This window comes from Cuculus canorus, chromosome 5 (genome assembly GCF_017976375.1).
Source record: "Cuculus canorus isolate bCucCan1 chromosome 5, bCucCan1.pri, whole genome shotgun sequence".
NCBI classification, from domain to species: domain Eukaryota; kingdom Metazoa; phylum Chordata; class Aves; order Cuculiformes; family Cuculidae; genus Cuculus; species Cuculus canorus.
Window position 1 is genome coordinate 24,251,354 of NC_071405.1, and position 21,375 is coordinate 24,272,728.

The 21,375-nt window shown below is 38.4% G+C and overlaps 2 protein-coding genes across 6 annotated transcripts in view; both read left to right on the forward strand.

The window, feature by feature from the left end:
• The window catches only part of SLC24A4 (solute carrier family 24 member 4), a 97,979-nt gene extending 81,070 nt beyond the window's left edge, over positions 1 to 16,909 (forward strand). For 2 of the 4 annotated variants that reach the window (XM_054067237.1, XM_054067238.1), the window contains exons 13-17: positions 3,617 to 3,783; positions 5,052 to 5,166; positions 7,564 to 7,676; positions 8,291 to 8,356; positions 10,038 to 16,909. In XM_054067237.1, the coding sequence (XP_053923212.1) occupies positions 3,617 to 3,783; positions 5,052 to 5,166; positions 7,564 to 7,676; positions 8,291 to 8,356; positions 10,038 to 10,190 (614 nt within the window). In that variant the 3' untranslated portion in view covers positions 10,191 to 16,909. Of the gene's footprint in view, positions 1 to 3,616; positions 3,784 to 5,051; positions 5,167 to 7,563; positions 7,677 to 8,290; positions 8,357 to 8,890; positions 9,843 to 10,037 lie in introns of those variants that run through there. The other 2 variants (XM_054067239.1, XM_054067240.1) reach the window with 2 other exon arrangements.
• Positions 16,910 to 20,624: 3,715 nt separating this feature from the next.
• The window catches only part of RIN3 (Ras and Rab interactor 3), a 71,966-nt gene continuing 71,215 nt past the window's right edge, over positions 20,625 to 21,375 (forward strand). For both annotated transcript variants that reach the window (XM_009561601.2, XM_054067235.1), the window contains exon 1: positions 20,625 to 20,924. In XM_009561601.2, the coding sequence (XP_009559896.2) occupies positions 20,878 to 20,924 (47 nt within the window). In that variant the 5' untranslated portion in view covers positions 20,625 to 20,877. The remainder of the gene's footprint in view (positions 20,925 to 21,375) is intronic.

Sequence of the window (21,375 nt, forward strand, 5' to 3'; positions counted from 1 at the left end):
AGAAGCGTAGTTGCACGTTTTTATACTGAGCTCCTCTCAACTCTGAGTGAATGTTGGGAGTAGGACAGTATTTTTCCTGCAACAAGGCACTCTCTTTAGTACCTTAAGGAAATACTCTTTCCTCTCAGTACTGTGATGTATGGTGTTGACTTCATTGACCAGGACACTATCTGTATGTGAAATTAATTATTATGACTGTAACATCTGCAAAGATAACAAGCCCATAAATATACTGAAAGTTAACAAAGGGCTCTTTGTTGTAGGGCTGCTGCTTTGTTTTCAGAACATTGTAATCAGTTCTGTAATAATACCTCTAAAATGCTTGACGTGTTTAGCTTCCAGATATCTGGAGAAACAGAAAAATGTATGTATGAAGTAGGAAAAACAACTTCATGTGGAAAAGCTCATCTTCTACAGCAGGGTGAAGTGAGCACAATATAGACCAGTGTTGCTTTCTGTAATAAAAGAATATTTTTTCATTATTGTTGTGGGAGGTACAACAAATACACTTTTCCTCAGCTATGTGGATTGCTTACAGGAGTGGCCAGTACTGCTACTAAAACAACTGAGCTAAGGCCTTGTAATGGGACTGTTTGTCTGTTTTTGCAGAACAGCTATGAATCAAATAATAGCCTTAATGAGGGTGGTAATTTTCTTCCTTGCATAGTGATCTAAGCAACAATTATAAAACAATTTGTCATGAAATAAAAGTGTATCCCAATTTAATAAATCTATCACTAAATCATTTTAATGATTATTTTATAGTGGGTAGTCAAAACCAAAACAACAGCAGCACAAGAAGTAATTTCAAAACAAAAAAAAAAATCCAGCTGTGTATTGTTTGTGCATTCGTCTAAGCCGGGTGACATGAATGAAGTCATCAGTTTCCTGAGTAAATTAAGTCTCACTTTATCGAGGTTACTGCTAATCTTGCTAAATTCTTATTTAACTACTAAGTTACAGCCTAAGAGGAGATTTGTTCAGTACTGTGTGCCACACAAGTTCTATAGCCCGGTATAGTAGGAGCTCAAGAAAATGGTCTGAGGCAGAACCGAGGCCAGATATACTTAAAGCTTTATATAAAATTTTATATAAAATTTTATAAAAGCTGCCAAATCCTGACACAAAAGAAAAGTGTGTCAAGTAGGTAGCTTTGGCCATGATGATTCAGAACTATTCCTGGTTAACTGCAAATGGCCAGTTGGCTTCTCTATTAACCCAATAAACCCCAGAATTATAATGCATGCAGTTCTTGTTCCCTGAAGTCTCAAGCCTGATTACCATGTAATGAATGCAGATGCCGCTTCCACAACCCATCTAGCTGTACAAACTGGTTCTGACTCATGACACTGTGTGGATAAAGCATCACAACTAATAGAGACAGGATTTTTAATCTGACACACATCCATTCAAACTGAGCAGGATAAGGGAAGGGCAAGTCCTCCTCCACTAGTATTTCAGTTTTCCTGAAACTGAGCAAGCATAGCAATGCCAGTGGTGAGGCACTGTGAATTCTCACAGTTAAGCATTTGTTTAAATATTTCAAGATCCCTGACAAGATACATATTCTCCAGCAGAGGCCGAGTGCATTATTTATTCTGTGTTTGTTCTCCAGGCAGTTTTGTTTCTTTTATTCATGTTACTGAAAAGAGAAATGGGACTGTATCTCCTGTGTGTAGCAGCACTGAAGTCAGTCATATTACACCCACATCATATCAGAACTGGATCCATCATTTTTCCTGTCAAACAGTCGCCCACTCACCCTGCATATGGAATTACACACTGAGGAAATTACTGGCCTAGGCCATGCTGACTTGTTTGACTGAAACAAGCTTAGCAACTTGGGTAGACAAAGAGTACAAATTAACTAGCAGGAGTCTTCTAATGATCCAGACTTTAGCAAATTAAACAGGAGGAGGTGTAAATTACCATAGGATATTTACAGCCTTGTTAGCAGAGTTGATACGTGTGCTAAGAAGTGGCATTTTCTAGACAGAACAGATAAAAGATAACTGTTTTAAAAATCGGCGTAGTGGTGTATGTAGCCAGAGGGAAACCCACTTTACTGTAAAATCAGTAATAGGTCCTCTGTGACATGTAAAATTCTAGATTAGAATTGACCCTAGGAAACTTAGGTAGTTTTATAAGTTCTACAGTCATGAGCAAAATGAGAAGAAAGAGCCAAACTTAGTCTATGTTTTCCTGGTAGGTTCATGGCATCTCAGAGTTCAGAAGGAAACTCAAGATAAGGAGCTGATTGATAACTTATGCAAGACAATTTAGTACTAAAATACATATTGAAGTAAATGAATAAAGACTTGCATTTGGAATCAACAAGTTAAATTAGACTAGTAAGTAGCCTTGTAAATCACAAAAGTACTATTTTAAAATGTTTAATATTTGAAATCTGTCCTCTGGACAATGAAATTAATCTAATTAGATTCAGTGATAAAAACTCCCATTAAACAAATCCTAAATCTCAGTGTCTTTGCTGAAAGAAAATTACTGGTGAAATTGGTAGGAGCTTTTACTAATTATTACCTGCCCCTTATAATTTGGCTAAATAACTTCGCTAGATGTATCTGTTAGTTTGCTTCAATGTCCTCAATTATTTTATTCAAAATTACGTGTTTTATTAAATCTCATGTATAACATTATCAGTTAATGATGGACATCCTTACTAGCATAATTCTAAAACAGTGTAAAAGAAACTCGGACAAACCCCACCATGCTGTTGTCTGTGATACTCTGATGTAGCCTGATAAACAAATCTGTTATCCTACTTGCAGGATACTTCATGAAACCTGTAAGTGCCTCATTTATTTATGGCCAAATTATAAGATAATTCTTATTTATCTATTGAGATTTATATGCACATTTATAATGCTTCACATTTTTAAAAAATGAGAAGGTGTGTGCTTGTCTTCAGTAATGACAGTTCTCTGGTTTTTCTCACCAGCTGATTTTGGAGAGTTGTATGAGGGAGGTCAATATCTTCGGTTTACTTTTACAGAGGATAAGAGACCATCTTAGGATAGGGCCAAATGCAGTTGGAGAGAGTTAACAAGTCTAGATCTCGTAAATATTAGTTTAAAGTCCTGCTGAAGTGACCACAGTGAAGCCTGCAAAACACATTTTCATGTTCACAGGTTGAGTCTGTGCTTCTGTTGTCTGAAAGTGTTTTCTGTTCCTGCACAGAACTTGCGGGCTATTTTCACTGTAAGGTTTCCATGTTCTTTTTTAAAAGAGGGGTGTGCGTGAGTTTTTGGTTGGTTTTTGTTTGGTGATTTTTTTAAATTTTGGGTTAATAGGAATATAGGTATTTGAAGGAGCAACAAACCTGCTTGTTTATTTTGATTTTAAAAGCAGCCATGTTTTTAAATCATTATAATTCCTTTATGGATTTACATAGACCTTGGCAGGTTTAACTATGAGATTCTGGATGGGCAAGCAGAATTTGACTGGGATCAAGTATAGATGAAAGGTACACTGGAAAATGAGCTGACATGCATGCTTTAAATATCCTTCTGGAATCATCTGTGTTCAAAGAGGCATAACTGGGCCTGGGATAGTGATGGGAAAGCTAAACTGTTTTTTTCCATTCTTTGGCTTGCAGATGGAAAAATGAACAAAGTTAAATGGATTTTGACATGGCCGTTGATATTCATGCTCTTTTGCACCATTCCAAACTGCAGCAAACCACGCTGGGAGAAGTGTTTTATGGTGACATTCGTCTTATCCACTCTCTGGATTGCCTTGTTCTCCTACTTCATGGTGTGGATGGTAAGCATATGTAGCAGGCCTTCCCATACTGAGTGAAATGTGCATCTCAAAATAGATATAGATTTTTGTGTATTTATTAAAGAAAGGCATGTAATTGTAGTGCAGTCTTTTCAGCTCATTCTCTAATTATTATAATTCTAGCTTTCTGGTAGTCTTTTCTGCACTAATAATTGTGCCTTTACTCTATAGGGTGCATTACAGTACAGGAAGGCTGCAGCTTGATTTTGAAGAAAATGTGGACAGCCACATCCTACTAGTAAGAGGGCGTTTAAATGAAAACATGTAACTCTCAGTAGCTGAGACCCCTTTAGAAATTTGAGTTCAGGGTCTGATACTGGAACACGCATAAAAGCAGATGAGTGGCATAAAGTGAAGATTCAGAAATGGTGTAGATCACATCAAGTAGACTGGAATATTGCAAGAAAATCCTTCTTAGTGATGAGTATTATGATTGCTGGTATGTTTCCATTTGCCCTGAATCTGTTAGAAGCAGATTATTGGGTGTAGATCTGTAAATTGTTGTCAATTAAGGAGCACGCTTACCTGAAGATTTGTGTAAGTTCCTATTCTTTCTTACTGCTTTCAGTTTCTCAAGTGTGTTTTCAATTAGAGAAGAGGCAAGAATAGGAAGGCTCCTGAAATACTTACATATAGTCTCACATACTTACACTCGTAGTTGTGTGTACACACACACACACACACACACACACGTTCCTTCTTTATGTGTTAGGCGCACACACACACACACACACACACACACACACACACGTTCCTTCTTAATGTGTTAGGCACAGACGCGCGCACACACACACACACACACACACACACACACACGTTCCTTCTTTATGTGTTAGGATAAAATAAGTTCTTTATATCTCTGCCCCTACCTCACAACATAAGTTATTTGCAGTCCTTTTGAGGATAGAACCAGCAAGGATCTTGCCATTCTTAGGAATGAAAAAAAAAACCCCACAGGTTGGATTATGTCTGTTTATCTCCTTAAAAGATCAATATCTTCTGTTAGCGATATAGAAAATTGAGCTTTTTGTTTGCTCATAAATGTTGAATAAAATGACCCAGAGTACTTTTCCTTTTCACAGCGTTGATTCTAGGCTGGTTATTCCACGATTACTTAATTTGGAAAAGTGGATAATTATCCTGAGGCTGATCCTATTAAAGTGCATCAAAGTTAAGAGTATGTCACAACTGTCCTGGAATGAGGAGACTTTCCAAACATGATAAGTTAATCTGTTTTCCTCACTGTTCAGGTGACTGTGATTGGATACACCCTTGGGATACCAGATGTGATCATGGGTATTACATTCCTAGCTGCAGGAACAAGCGTCCCAGACTGCATGGCCAGCTTAATAGTAGCAAGACAAGGTACTGTGTCTGCTGAAGCTTAACAGCAGTCTTACATATATGCTCTGTGATCTGCTTCCTCCGTACGCGCAAATATTCAAAGCAATGTTTTATTTTATTTTTACTGTTTCAGGGCCTCATTAAAAGCCAAAACACTTTACCAATATTTGTGAACCAAAAAAAAAACCCAAACAAAACCCTGTCCTGTTACCTTTTGTGTATTGGGACTGGGCACACCCTAGCATTCTAGAAGGTCATTCAAAACTCAGGTATTCCATGCATAGTATGTATGAGTCAGGGTAAAAAGATAAAAATAGTAGACAAAACTGGAATATCAGCTTTTAAAAACTACATCAGAAAATATATGCTGACCAGCACTTCTCTATGTACAACATACAGTGATTTCTGGAAGACCTCTGGAACCCAGGGAAGTGGTTTAAGAAGATCTGGCAGGAGTTACATTGCTCTAGGTGTACTTCTCATCTGAATGCAGACCTCCTTCCCGCTGGAACATATGAATAGCCCCACCGGAAAAGAGTTTAGATAAATGTCAGCTATGTCCTTATCAGCTTTCTAACTGAAATTGTCAAAAGCTTTCTCATGTATCTTAAGTTTTATGATAAAGGTCCTTTACATTTCCTCTTGTACTTGAGAAATACCTGTAGCCACATCCCTTCCTGTTGTTGAAAAACATTAAACCTGGCAGTGTGATTCCCTGTACTGCGGTGGAATAAGGAAGTTATAATTGTATTATTTTTCCACTGTTCTAGTTCTCATAGTCCTTTTTTTTTCCAGATAAGGAGATGTGCAGCACATGTCACTGAGCAAACAACAAGAGTTCTGAAGTGATAAATGAAATACTCAAAAGCCCCACCTTTGTAGTTTGAGATACGATTAGAGCTGTTAAATGTTGCTTGATTGAAAGGAATTATGTATTTAACATAGTTCATTTTCCAGGTTGTATTAATTGTTGTGTGCAGGAAAATCTCACAAAGAGCAGTACAAAAAAATATGCAGGATTCTTACAGAACTACCTTCCTACTAAATTAATTTTCCTTATGTAATGTTAAAGTGAACATTTTTTTGCAAGAACAGCAGGAAAATGTTACATTTTTAATGAACAGAATGCTTGTTTAGGTTAGTTCTTTTTCAGTGTTAGGCAAAACTCTGTAGGGATTGTTTCCTCTGAAAACGAAGATAAGCACTAGCTTGGCCAAGAAGAGCCCTATTCTCTTAAAGACAGTACAGGGACTTTGTACTACTTGGGCTGAAGAGAAACGTTTAGTGATAAATTGCAGACAAATATACAAAAAGTAGAGATAGGCACTGCCATAATAAGGATCCAAAGCATAACCTTTCTCTCAACAGCTTCCCGCAAGAAGTTACTGTATCTTATGGTGAGGTAGTAACTGCTTCCACCTTGTATAGTCTCAAAATATTTGTGGGACATGTCGCATTTACGTCAGAGTTCCTCTTCCTTTCCATTATTCACTTTGTGGAAGTGATTCAATAGGTAGGCCAATGCCTAAGATAAGTCAGCAGGGGCAGAGAATTCTGTCTTCTTCATATCCATTGACACAGGCACAGAATGAGATGCCAGCCAGTAGTGAGTATTGGGAGTAGATAATGCCTAGGAATTTCACCACCATTAACTCTTTTTTTAACTTTTGTGTAGCATTTTATTGCTCCCGAAGTGAAGGCATTGCTAAGTAAGCCCCACAGAAGTGCTTAATATCTTTGACTACCATCTGGTTACGTTGTTTTCAGGATCACTTTTCATCATTCACAGATAAAGATCATGTGTCCACAAACTAAATCCAGCAGCTAATCTCCAGGTTCCCTGTAGCTGCAGCCTACCTAGAACAAGACTTGTGGTTTTTAATTGCCATTGAACTTGGATGTTGAATGGATACCACAAACCCCGTAAAGACTTACCAGGACTTGAGGGAGATGTAGTTGCAGTAAGCAATATTTTAACATCCTTTTCAGAAAGTCATGAGAAGATTATGGAAGTTGTCTCCCTACCTCAGGTATTCTGGCTGGTCCAAGGAGGCTTGGGTCAATGGCCTCAAGTTGCATCAGGGGAGGTTTAGGTTGCATAATAGGAAAAATTTCTTTAGTGAGGGAATGGCCAAGCATTGGAACAGGCTGCCCAGGAAACTGGTGGAGTCACCATCCCTGGAGGTGTTCAAAAAACATGTAGACATGGCACTTCAATGTGCTTTAGTAGGCGTGGTGGTTTTGAGCTCGTGGTTGGACTTGTGATCCTAGAGGTTTTTTCCAGCCTTAGCAATCTATGAATCTGTGATTCTATGATAATGCAGAAGATTTCCCTTTAGTTTCCTCTAGTAAACAGAGTAAGGGTCCTATACTTTGTTTTTACCTAGGAGGTTTGGATTGTTTGTTTTTTCTCTGCAGGCCTTGGTGACATGGCAGTATCCAACACAATAGGGAGCAATGTCTTTGACATTCTTGTGGGCCTTGGTGTTCCATGGGGTTTGCAGACCATGGCGATTGATTATGGATCAACTGTATGTATACTTGGCAAATCTTTAATTTGTTTTTTTATCTATTTAAAAAAAAAAACAACAACCTATAAAGGACCCATGTAAATAAAATGTAAAAAATATCCCAATAGCCTGTTGAGCATGTTATTGGTTGCTAGATAAGGTGTTACTTCTTTGCTAAGGAACAAGGAGTTAAGAAATTCTTCCACAAGCTGCAATTAATTCCCAGTTTGTCCACTGGAATACATTATACTGTATGGCAGAGAAATAGCCATGGATATCTGTTCATGGCTCCATCATTCTCTCACTACACAGCTTCAACCACATCTGTCTGTCTCCCTGCACATTAGTATTAGAGAAGAATAACATCATGTCTCTCTCTTCTGAGGATCTTCTAACATAAAATCCATTATAAATGCTGATTATTTTTTTTTAATGGAGAACTTTTCATACATTTGTTTTGGTACCTTAATTATTATGATACATCTCTCATGGATTTGCATAGTTAAAATGTGTAAGTCAGTCACTTTTAGAAACAGAAGGTGGACCATAGATCAGTAAATTGATTTCTGATCTCTGAAGCACAGTTATTATATGCTGAGTATTTTAAGGGTCTTTTCTCTGTCAAATTCCCACAGGTTAAGATAAACAGCAAAGGACTGGTCTATTCAGTTGCACTTTTGCTAGGATCAGTGGCATTAACTGTAAGTATTTGAGTGTCTCCAAAGTATTCGAAATGCAAAATACTTACTAGGTATTTAAATGTTACAGAACGACAAATGGAAATACTTCCTATCCCCAAAGTATTGATTCTTGCAATCTTGATTCTTCTAGCAATACTCTGAGTTGAAGAGCTACCATTGTCCTCAGTGAGGACTGAAATCTGATGTTTGATATGAGAGATGCTGGATACATGTAGGTCCCATTGGTTTCAGTGGCAGTGTTGAAATTGTGGGATCCAATAATATTTCTGTGCTTCTGTGTCCAGCTGCATAACTCAGGCCTGTCACTATTTTATGCTGGGACAAGACCCAGGTATTCTTTGTCTCTGATTTCCAAAAACAGTCTGGACTGATGAAGTGCTGTAGCCAGAACCCTTAATGAAGACTAGGCAGTGAGGACTGTGAACCACAGGACTTTGAACAGGCACACTAGATGTCATTGAGCCCTTCTAATATATGATTTGTTAAGATGAAACAATAATTCTGTTTCAAAAGTCAATTTTGCTGGTACTTAAGGTCTGATTCTGCTGACTCCCAGGAAACCCTCTGTGGGAAGAATCAAATCCAGAAGGTATAAAAATATTGATTTATACTAACTTCTTTCACTGATTGCCTGTGGAGACTCTATAGAGGAGGCGATTGTCACTGGGGATTTCACGCTGATGCATGGCTAGGTCTTAAAAAACTCTACATCACCTATGCACAACTTAAGTGATAGAGTGACCGGGGCTATTCACTGTGCCATTAACTTCCTATTGCATCTGATATGTAAGCTGTGGGAGCCTGTTCTTTTATTTTCTTATCCCTGATTCTGCTACACTGTACAGTGCCTGTGAAATAACAAAGATGATGTAGACATTTGTGTATGATGTTGCTGCATGCGTATTAGTAATTGGCACTTTGGGAAAAAGTGGGAAGAATGCTTTTCTGAAAAGAGTCTTTTCATAGTAGAAGCCATATCACCTGAGTTTGAAGCATCTATTATTGTCTCATTTGTTCTGCTGGATGCCCTGACACGGATCGTCCCAGCAAAACTCAATGGAGTGTTTTGAGCAAAGCAGTAATTCAGAAGCATTCAACACCTTCATGAGGACTTCATTGTTTTGCTACTTCTAAATTTTAATTCCCTTTAGTTCTGGAACTGAGCAAAACATCAAAGAAAGCTCCTCTCTGAAGTTGTTGAAAGAATGAACATTAGGTGCTGGTGTGTTACTGGGACATAAAAGATCTGTAGGGGAACACTGGAGGGAGAGGCATTAATGTAGTTCAGTGCGTTCCTTTAGTTCATATTGAATCAATGAATGAGTGCTGCCTGACTAGAATGTGCCCTATGTACTGAAAATGCACCACATGCTCAGATGGAGCGCCTAGGGGCCTGTTCCTCAGTCACACAAGGGGCCTTAGTGGGTTAATTTAATATTTTATAGAAGGATCTTAGGACAACTGAAAGTGAGGCCAGAGTGTGAGTTCTTAGTTTGGACTCTTATGTTCCTTTTCTTGATCAGAAAAACATAGGTTGCCTTGTAGCTCTGTAAAATACTGAAAATATATTTTTATCTTTGTTCAGGATCTCTAATTCAAAAGACTCATTTTTAGCTTATAATGATTTTTTTCCAAAAGTTTTCTTCGGGGCTTAATTAACTAACACTTTGTTTGCTTGCAGGTGTTTGGAATCCATGTAAATAAGTGGAAACTTGACAGGAAATTAGGCATCTATGTGTTGTTTCTTTATGCTGTTTTCCTGTGTTTCTCTATATTGATAGAGTTTAATGTCTTCACCTTTGTCAACTTCCCTATGTGCCGAGAAGAACTTTAAACCACAACAAGGAGAGAGACTGAAATTCTTCTGATTACATGTGCTGTAAATGACAGGAGGCATTTCACATTTCTACCTTTTTTCCATCAGTAATTTGAGTGTCGTTCCTGCTTCATCAGCTAACAAGCACTTTTACCTGTGTGGAAGGAAAGCATACCTTTCTTTTACCATGCTAGCTCAAGGCAACCAAAGCATTTTCCTCCTTTTTGGATATTGCTGCTCAGTCATAAAGCTGTGTGGTTCTTATGCAGAACTCTAAAATGACCCATTTCTGGGACATATTGTTGTGGTTTTCATTCTCCTTTTGCAGACAATCAACCATCACCACCAAGGTTAGCAAGAGAATGGGAGAAAAACTCTCTATAGAACTTTTGATTTTGACATTTACTTTCTGTGGAAGAATAAAAGGCAAGTTCAGAACTTTTCTTGACTCAGTCAAAATATCTCAACTACGGGACCAGACAGTCCAAGGCACATATATTGGCATGCACTGTTGAGGACATCATTTCCTCCTTCAAGTGCTCTGCTTATAGAGGAGCTGCACTGACAGTTTTTGATGGCAGTGTTGAATATTTATCACCCTTTTCAATGAACGTGAACAGTGTGGCAGAGAAAGAAGAGGAAATGGTTGTATGTTGTATCACTTGTGATGATGCACATTAAAAGTCGGAGTATCTGCATATTGAAGAACAGAATTACTTGCAGAAAATACATACTTGAAAAATATGTTTTACCGTTAATGAGGAATGCCGTGTATGTAAATATAAACTAACATTCGTGGACTAATACAACACAAGAAAAACTTTGCGTTGGCCCTCGTGTAAGCACATTATGTAAATTTAGAAGAAACTAAACAAATAAAATATAACTGGGTGCTGAGTAATTATCAGTTACTGTTGTCAGCTGAGAGTAGTATCTGAACGTAATCCAGACATTCTGAAAACAAAACCCACCCTGATTATGATTTTATTTGATTTGAATGGGGGGTGGGGAGAAGCTTCTTTCATCAGTAAAAAACCTGGTGTAGTCTCTAGTTTTTATTTATTCCCAGAAGTTTAATAAATATGTGCATCAGACACTGAGCAGTGCAGATAAGAAACACCTAGACAAAAGCAAGTTTGTCAAGTGAATATAGTCCTTGATTTGATGGCAAGCAAGTTTTGAAAAATGATGTACTTTTTAACCCCGAGTAGAAGCCAAGTTTTTATATCCTTTCCACCAGCATAAATCTGATATGAGGAATTACTCTGGATGTAACTGACAGCAAGGTCTGACCCAGAGTGTTAAAAATAATGAATAACATTCCACATTGTAGCAGTCATATGATTGCAAATCACTGAGACAGTGTATTTTGAATTGCTACTAACTTTAAAAATATTTTACAGTTTTATGTGAATGATGACATAAAGTTTCTAAAGAAGCACAGTTAACTTTATACATAGATTTTTTTTAATATTTTAATGTTTATAAACCAAAACAAATCTATCAACTAAGAGTTGATGCATTTTAAAATATATTAATATTTTGCACTTAAGACTATGTATAAAAAAAACCCCATTATTGTGTCAATGAGAACATACTGTAAAACCTTAGCAAATCAGCACCAAATCAGAAAGTTCCTTATTTTGACATATATGGCAAATAATTCTATTAACCCAGCGCACATGCAGAATACTGTTTACACCAGGCTATGTGTTTACAATTAAGGCTGTTTTAAAAAATTATTTTGGTACAAATTAAGGATTGTATTCTGCTGTTGAATTCTTTTAGGTATTGGATCCTTTAAATGTAATACTAAGAAAAAAAAGAGCAATGTATTTGTTATTGGCTTTACACTTTGTTACAAATGCCAGTATTATTATCCATTTAGGGTTTTTCACCTTAATTAAGTTGTTACTAGAGAAAGGGAAACATTGCACCCATTTCTAAACAGGGTAGAAAGGAGTACTCTGGGAACCACTGACCTGTCAGCCTCACCTCTGTGCCTGGGAACATCATGGAGCAGATGTTCCTGGAAGCTATGCTTAAGGCACCTAGAGGACAGGGAGGTGATTTGACACAGCCAGCATGGCTTCACCAAGGGCAAGTCCTGCCTGACCAACCTAGTGGCCTTCCATGATGAAGCGACTACTTCAGTGGACAAGGGAAGAGCTATGGATGTCTATCTTGACTTCTGTAAGGCCTTTTACATGGTCCCCCACAACATCCTTCTTTATGAATTGGAAAGAGATGGGTTGGATGGGTGGACTGTTCAGTGGGTAAGAAATTGTTTGGATGATCACATCCAGAGGGTAGTGGTTAACAGCTCAATGTACTTGTTGCAGGAGATCTGCAACAAGTGGTGTCCCTCAGGGGTCTGTACTGGGACCAGTGCTGTTTAACATTTTCATCAGTGACATAGTGGTATTGATTGCATCCTCAGCAAGGTTGCAGATTGACACCAAGCTGAGTGGTGTGGTTGACACTTTTGAGTCTTCCATTGCTGATGCAGTGTACTGCTGCACCACTGTAAAAGCATCCCTCTTTAGTCTTGCTCTCTTCCCTGCCATCTTTCAGACAGAAATGGACAACTCTCCACAGCTGACTCTGCATGGCAGCCAACTCGGTGGGACACCTCTGCATAGTTGACTCTCTGTAGGGGAAACTGTACACAGGGAGCCCCAAGAGCGTGGCAAGAGCCCCTGCTGATGTTCAAGGGATTTTTGGAGCTCTGTTTGAGCCAGCAGAGTATACTGGTAGCATCTAGACCACTCACTGCCAGGCACCTGGGGCTCCCTGCAGGAGAATCAGCATGTAGAGGTGTCCTGGAAAGACTTGGCTGCAGAGAGTTGTCCTAGACCCCTTTCAGGAGGACAGGTTATGGTTGAAAACCTTGTGGTAGCATAGATATGAGGCTGAAAGGAGTGGAAAGAGACTGAGTAAATGGTTTCTTCCTGTTTTGTGCTGTTGGGTGGGCTTGGAGAACTGTCTGTCTCCAAGCAAACATTTGCTCTTCTGTGCACAGTTCGGGCAGCTTGGATATCTTTACAGAACAGCGGTTCCAAAATGCAGTTTTGAATGCCTAGTAATCAGCTGAGTTGACAGTGATGAGAGCATCGATGTTTACAGTTCCAGACTTAGCAAATTTTACTGTACCTTCAAATTTCTGAGCCAAGCAGCTTTAGGAGGCGGGCCAGTTTGTTCTGTAGCAAACATGCCCAACTATACATGAAACGGTGATTGCTAATGCCATGAATCCTTCAGCCATAATTTAGAATTATTTTGCCTAAATTGAATATCGCTCTCCAGAAAACCAGCGTTCTGTTGTAGCAGGAGACAGTTTCAGAATGTAATACTGACCTCAAATTGCATGGCCGGTCCTACCATTTATAGCCCTCCCTAAAACACAGGTCTGCATCAGGACGATTTGCATTGAATTCTAATGCTGCATTTCATGAGCTGGTCTCATATGCACCTTCTGCTATGAGACAGATAGCATGCCATGCTATATTATATTATCCTCTGACACCACCACATGACCAGGGATTTATTGTTTGCCAAAGAATTATTCGATGCTGTATCAGGGCCTTGATGACACATAATCATATGAAGTAGGTTAAAGAGTCCCTATGTAGTCATCATCCACATGCTAAAATAAATAAAGATGGCAGTTAAAGACCAAGCCATGCAGATAAACTGAATGGCCAAGGAAGATCTGATTGACAAATTGTTGTATGTCAGATAAACCCACATCAGAATGTATCAGTCCTTCAGGAGGCTATTGCTGAGTAATAGCAGATTAGTGCCTTTTATGTGTATACAAAAATTATTTGCTCCTATGGTCTGAAAACCACTACAAATTTTGCCGGTTTTCCAGTCAAGAAAGGAGGTATTTCTCCTTGGCTCTCTGCAATTAGTACAGTTCTATACTGTAGCTGTTCAGATGGTGTCTGTAAAATTTTTCAGCTATTTTGTTTTACTAACCATTGCAAAAGTTAGATAGATGAGTTTGAAATGTGTGTCACAATGTTGTGTAAGTTAATGTTCAGCTCGAGAGTGAAAAGAAAGCTGGTGGATGTGAGAGGGAAAGCTGTTAATGTGATCTGAAAATTGCCAGTGTACTAACGCTGAAGAGTAATATAACTCAGAAAGAGATATCTCATATCCAGCAAAGCTTAACTTCAGTAGGATCAATTCCATGCTTTGAGCATATATCCAAGTGCCTTGCTGGATTATGTCCTAACGTGACAGCTGAGCATGGTTTCTGGGTTTTCTGTCATATTCAGAGCTTTTCATATTTTGTTCATTTTGGAGCCTAAAGATTTTCTTCCTTTCTCAAATTAAAAGGTTTAGCCAGAAGCTGAGACTTTTGCTTCTGATACAACTTTGGATTTCCACTCTTGTAAATAAGAGAACTGGTTCCTTTTCTCAGCCTTCAAAACTGGTGTACAATCAAGATCAAAACTGAATTACAGCTGGCCAAGGAGAGCTGTTAGCAGCTTTTCAGTGCTGCAGTTCCACTGGAGTAGCACAGTCTCATGTAGACAACAGAGTGCAGTCGTGTCTGTAGTGAGCAAGTGGGAGCATTTCCATTGAATTCAGCATTGTTTGTTTCCATTTATTTACTGAACAATTGTACTGCATTATGAAGTATTGCCTGAGATTTCAGGCTCAGGATTTACATCTCTAAATCTAAAAAGCTACACTTATGGTTATCTTAATGACTATTTGATGATCTAAGGGCTGCTCTAGCCTAGAAGAACACCTTAAGTCTTCCCAACAGATACAGCATAGTCAATCATCTTTCTCCTGGCTCAGTCATTGACGTGCCAATTTTATTTTATTTTTATATCCTTGGTGCAGCTTTAACAAACATATAATTAGGTTCTGGGTTTATATTATATTTGTAAACATGCTGTCAACATGTAAACAAATGGAAAATTCTTTACTAGCAATTATAGCAAAGATTCTGTTCTGGCTTTGATTTCTTTTGTGACCGTGCTTTAATTACACACACTTGTTTCTATTATGCGTTTGCTCTAGTTGCACAAATCCCTCATGAGTTTTGTTGTCTTCCTTTCTTGGATTTCTTGTAATTGTAATGCCCTTTATTAGCATCCTACAGTTAGATGCTTTTGGTAGAGTACTTTATGTAAATACTGCCTGATTATTCATGCCAAGGAGAGATCAGATCTAATGTAATATGAAACAGACACTAAAATAGCACTGACAGCCAGGTGAAACCAAAGATTCTTCCTAATTGAAATGCATCACCTTTGAGCATAATGTTCTGTCATTGCAACCCTTGGATCTCTGTTATATGTGTTAAAGCACTCAGAAGAAAATCTCTGCAGTTCATGCATTTACTACACAATTTTGTTTATTTTTCTTTGAGTCTGAACTCCAGATTTTTAATTTTATTTGGTGGTGAGATTTATGTGATGGTTAAACAGGTAAATTATAGCATTTGGTTTTAGCAATTCTGTACCAAACCCTTTATTATTTCCTTGAACTGTTTTGAAAACACTGTATGCAAGTGATCAATGTTCTGCTGAAGAGAAGAATGTCATTTAACTGACACGTACATTGCAGTTTTTGACTTGCTGTGTATGTGTTTAATAACCTCCTTTTCAATGACTTGAGTGTGCACTTTTCTCACATCTTCCCGTGTGAGGTCCTGGTGTTTTCTGCCTAGAGAAATCTGTGTGGCGGTCTGAACATCATGTTGTTCTGCTTGCTAACATATTTCTGACATACAATTCACTGTCTGAAAGATATAAATGATTTTGGGAAGCTAATGTTATTGGGATATTTTCTTACAAGAACTACCAGTTTGAATTTAACTTTTTTTTTTTTTTTTTTTTCCTTGCACAAAGAATGTAAGCGGTCATTGCCATCTTATCATTGAAATGATCTTGGGAAACTTGAAAGACAAATATTAAGGTTGATTTATAGCACAAGGGAATTGTGACAAAATTTAAAGGTATCAAATAAAACAGACAGGTGTGATCTCTAGAAAGACTGATACCAACTGAGATGCTTCCTTTCAGAGGGTTTTTACGGCGAGGTGATAGCCTTCATTCATATGCCAGGTGTGTATGCAAAAAACACTTGTAAATCTGCTTCCCCACTAGCAACTGTTTCAAGTGGCTCAAACTGCAGCAAAGTTATGACCAAATTCTTGTTCTTGGGAGTGGTGCTCATCAGTGTCCTGGTAACTGGCATAAATTTGTATCAGTGGAACTGAAAGTAGGATTTGGCTCCCACTATCTCCTCTGTTGCAAGAAAGTATTTAAAACGGCTGTGATCACTAAAATAATTTCTGAACCTTTGAAAATTCCCCGTGTTCTCAGCATTTGTAGTGCACACTTCGGGGGTGCAATACCTCTTTAAATGTTATTAAAACTTTCTAGAACTGCTGACTTTGAAAACAGAAAGGGATGGGTTTATAAACTGTAAACAACAGAAATCTATTTATCATGTTATTTATTTTTTCAATGACTGTGACCTTATGCACTGTGAATGCTCTGTGATATGGGGTCCTTTGTACAGATAAATATGTTATGAAATCCAAATGGATTTGATGTGACAATTTGTTAAAAAATGTTGGCATGATATTTGATTATTTTTGTTGTGAAAATTTTAAAAAATAGTTATTTCAGCATTTATAAGAGATTATAGCAGTCAGTATTGTAATGCACTATAAAAATACATACACTATCAATAAATTATATAAACAACTGGAGTGCTTGCTGGTTTTTTTTTCTCATATGGGGAGAACATGTGAAGCATTCTCATATTTATTGTTGAAAATCTAAAATTTCAGGACCCAATGAAGATATGTGCCTGTGCTTCCTTGGTGAAATCTGCAGCCTGCTGAACGGAATGATAGAAGGCTCACGTTTTCATCTACGCCAGGGAATAGCACCTAGATCAAGCCATTATTTGAGGTGAGTTACGTGTATGAGTTGGAATCACAGCAATTCTGAATCGCACAATTTACTCTTTGGAGACTAGAAACATGATTTGCTGAGAACGCAGTTTGTTTTACTGAAGCACTGATCCAGAAGCAGTTATGGCTGTTTCAGAAACACTCTGAACAAGAGTATCTTGGCTGCATTGTCCCATGGTGGCATCCAGCAGGTTCCCACTGAGTAGTGAATGCCAGCTAGAAGGGGTAGAGATAAGGTCCACAAGTCATACAGCACTACTTTCATTTCCCAGTTCCCTAGACTCTGAAGAGAAGGAATAATCCCTCTTACCCTCGATTGCCTGTTTCAGACATTCCTGCAGTTCATCTCAGGGTCTACGATGGTCTCTGGTACATGTGCATAGTCTGGTACAGTCTGTTCTGGGCTGAGAAAGGCTTTGAAGTGCAGTTGTTGTTGTAAAAAGTGGAGCTAAAAGTTAACTTCATCTCATGTGCTGATGTAATTTTCATTTCATTGGATAAGAGTCTTCTCATGAATACTCTTGGCCAGTGTACTACAAGGAGATGCAAGTTATAACAACATTTGGCCTTATTTTTCTTAACCACAATGCATGGTTTTGGAATCCCTATTGCTGTGTAAACCTGTCATTAGCCATTGTGGGTTTTGTGCATCTACAGAAGAGTCTTGGTGTAGTGGAGAAAAGGGATACCCTGCATTCTTTGACTTTTACGTAAGGATTTGTTCTTTGGTGTATGCTAGGCTAACTTTTTCTAAGCTGAGGAACGGAAAAGATTCCTTTTTGCATGCAGAATTAGCTTCTAAAAATTAAAATTGAAATGTGGAAAGTACCTCTTCTTTTAATCCCCCGTAGTTCTGACAGGATGACCCATCATGAGCAGTTATGTAATAGGCTCTATAAAAGGCTCATAATCTATGGATTAGTGACACAATAGGCATGACAATTCCTATGGGCTTTTATCATATGCCATATTATTGATGCAGCCACTTCCTACTGTATGGAATGCAGAACTGTCATATAATCTGTGCATATGTTAAAAGCACTTTATTGTAGTCAAAGTGCTCATTGTACTTAAGGGCTTCCCCCATAAGCCTTTTTTAAACCTTTCCGACTCGGCTGCATAAAAATACAAAAATGTGCTGCAACTGTAGCTTAAAATGGAAAAGGTGAATTGGTTCTAGAAAAGGTAAGAATTCCTCTGTTCTGCTTGGATCTGTCACAGAGAAGTGGCATTTTACAGTAACTGGTTATTATTTTGCCATTTAGCTTTTCTGTAAGTCTTTACTTCTGAAGTCTGATACTGGAACACAGTGTCACATTCCAAACCTGTCCAGTCCCTGGCTTAGGAAAACACCCATCGAAGCTCAGACAAAATTCTTTATGTTAAAATTTGTCTTCATTTTCATACTTTAAAAATTTTACAGAAATACTTAACTATGTTGCAGAAATGCTATATATTTTTGCAGAAAAAATATGAGATTTTTTTCATGAAGTTTGGTCAGTGTCTTTAACAAAACTGATTACAAAACTGATTTCAAAACCTGAAATTCCTGAAACACTACATTCTCTCAATTGCAAATAAATTGGAAATATTTCACACAAAATCCCAACAAAACAACCAAAAAAATGAGCTCTCAAATCATGTGAAACTGAAATAGCTCCACAATACCAGATTTTTTTTTATTCTTCCTTTTTTTTTTCCCCTCATTTTTTTTCTGTGTCTTTTTAACAGTTCTGGTCTTTTTGTTTCTTCTTCCCCAAAAGCATCTTTGAAATGCTTAACACTCTGAAATCTGATATTCTGCATTTACAAAATCTTAAGTGTTTCCCTGGGATGGCTACATATTTGTGTGAACACAGATATTCCCCCACCTGGGCAGGTCCATGCAGAACAGCACACCTTTACAGTTTCTTGTCTCAGCAAACTTCTTTTCCTGCAAAGCAAAGGTGGGCCTTGTCCCTGTTGAATTGCAGTGGAGGGAAATGAAAACCTAGGGTAGAGCTGAACTTATGTGAGGAGGTTGTTCTTGTGCCAATATCCAAGGTGCATTTCAAAGGTGCGCAGCTGGTGAACAGATCTAGCACATTTTTTTTCTTGGCTCTCTGTGCCCAGAACCAACTGGAGGATTCAGAACTGGGATCTGACAAGTCTGCAGTGAGGGATGAGTGAAGCTCAGCCAACTAGTTTGTCTGAGAGGGATGAATTCTTCATTGAATGAGTTCATCATTGTCTGAAAAGGACTACAAGAGTTGGAGCAAAGAGCTCCTTAGTTTAGTTGAAAAGGTCATTCTGAGATACAGTAGCTGAAAACTTAAAACTTAAGTCAATGCAAAAAATCAGGTGTGAATTAAATAATATCAACAATTAAGCACTAAGACACCTTATGTAGAAGAGCTGGGAGTTTTCCATCATGCAGCCTTTCAGTTAGACTTAAAACTTTCTAAGAGAAATCCTTCTAAAAACTGGAAGATAAATTTTGTAATGTCACCAGAAGTTACAGGCTTGATCAAAAAAGCCCTGAGAAAAGTTTATCTTACATTACATGGAAGGTGTGACTCAATGGTTGTAAAGGTCCCTCTGACCAGCAGAGTTGGCCCTGTGTTCTACACTGAGGTCTGGGTTCCCTCATGCCGATACAGTAGCAGCTGCCGTTTCCATTTCTGCTGTGGGCTGTATGATACAGTCTACTTACTCTTAGAAAGCTAGAAAATTCCTTCTAATGATAAAAGAGGCATAAAGTTACCATTGTCTCCCTCTCCATTTCATGCAATTGCTTTTTGTCTGCGTCTGCTTCTGCTTCATACTTTTGCCTTATTTTTTCCATTATGCATTCTCCTAACACCAAATATTTCTGGTACGATAGGGCTGCCAAATAGGAGTGCCACCAGCCCTGTCTGTCCACTGGCACATCTGTCAGTCCCCAGTCTCCACAGCTGGTCTGTATTCAGTCCAGTACAGCAAACACCACTCAACTGCTTAAGTAGCTCCAGGTCAAATGTGCTCTGAGACTGACTGGAGCTGCACAGCATGGATAGCTTCTCTGTTACTAGCAGTCTTACAAACTTATCATTAGCTTTCGCTTTAACTGAGAATTTATTTGCAGCGCTGTCTTCTGCCAGTGTTAGACATTTCACTTTCTCAGGTCCTGTGAAAATATATAAGTTTCCAAGCTCCATCTGGTTCCAGTTACTCAGGCAATAGAAATACACATGCTTCAGGAATTTGCAGACGGAGACTTACTGCCTTGCTGCCTTATAAAATCCTTTACAAAGTTCACCGTGCTCTGTTGCCTCCTGATATACCTGTAGTCTGTAAAACAGCGTCCCCTGAACATCCAAGTTAAAGAAACAAACAAGCTGATAATCTCAGGCCCTTATTTCTAATAGGGTTACCCTGCCTTCACTACTAAATATGGCTTTGTAACACGCGCACGCACACACACACCCTTGACCACCAAAGACTGCCTCTTCCTGAAATCCCCCGTTCATATAAATACAGGAAGTAGAAATAAGAGAGGCTAAAATCAGACCTTCTTGGTAGTTTGCTTTCACTTCGGTGCTGGTTTAGTTCTCTGCCCTCTGATACTACTGAGCCTGAAGCTGGTTTTAAACATCCTCCCCCTGCCGCCCCTTGAAATATCTCCAGTACAAAAACTAAGGATGTGGAGGTTCTGCTCTGTGATGGAAAGGAATCGCTTTCTTTACCAAGGAACTCTAAAGCCACTGTGAAACAGAAAGTCTCTTAAAGTTTTCTGTAATGATGAAAACATCAGCAGGAGACAAGGGAGCCAGCGATGACTCAGGGTAAGTCTTGAATCTTTAGTGACTGCTCATTTTTAGTAACTGTTGCTTTTCTTACTTAACAAAGAGCTCTCGGCTGCATTTGCAAGCTGGCTGCTGCTATCAGCTACACAATCACAATGATAGTACTGTAATTTACAGTATTTCCTTTAGGTAACATGGTCCAGCTGAAGACAAACTGCAATACTTTTATTTAGCTTGAACCTTAGCTACTTAGGGAAGAAGACGGATGAATTCCAAGCTGCAATTTAGGGAAAGGGTTGGAATACAGGAGTTCTGTGCTTTTGGAAACTTAAATCTTTTCTGGGAGGCTTGTTTTGTTTTTACTGAAATACTAAGAATTGGGTAAATGCTCATCCCTATGAGATGATGATCACTCCAGCTCCAGAATTCTAAGATACACTCAAAATCTGTCCACAAACTCCCAGGAGACTTCAGATGTGCTCTCTGTTAG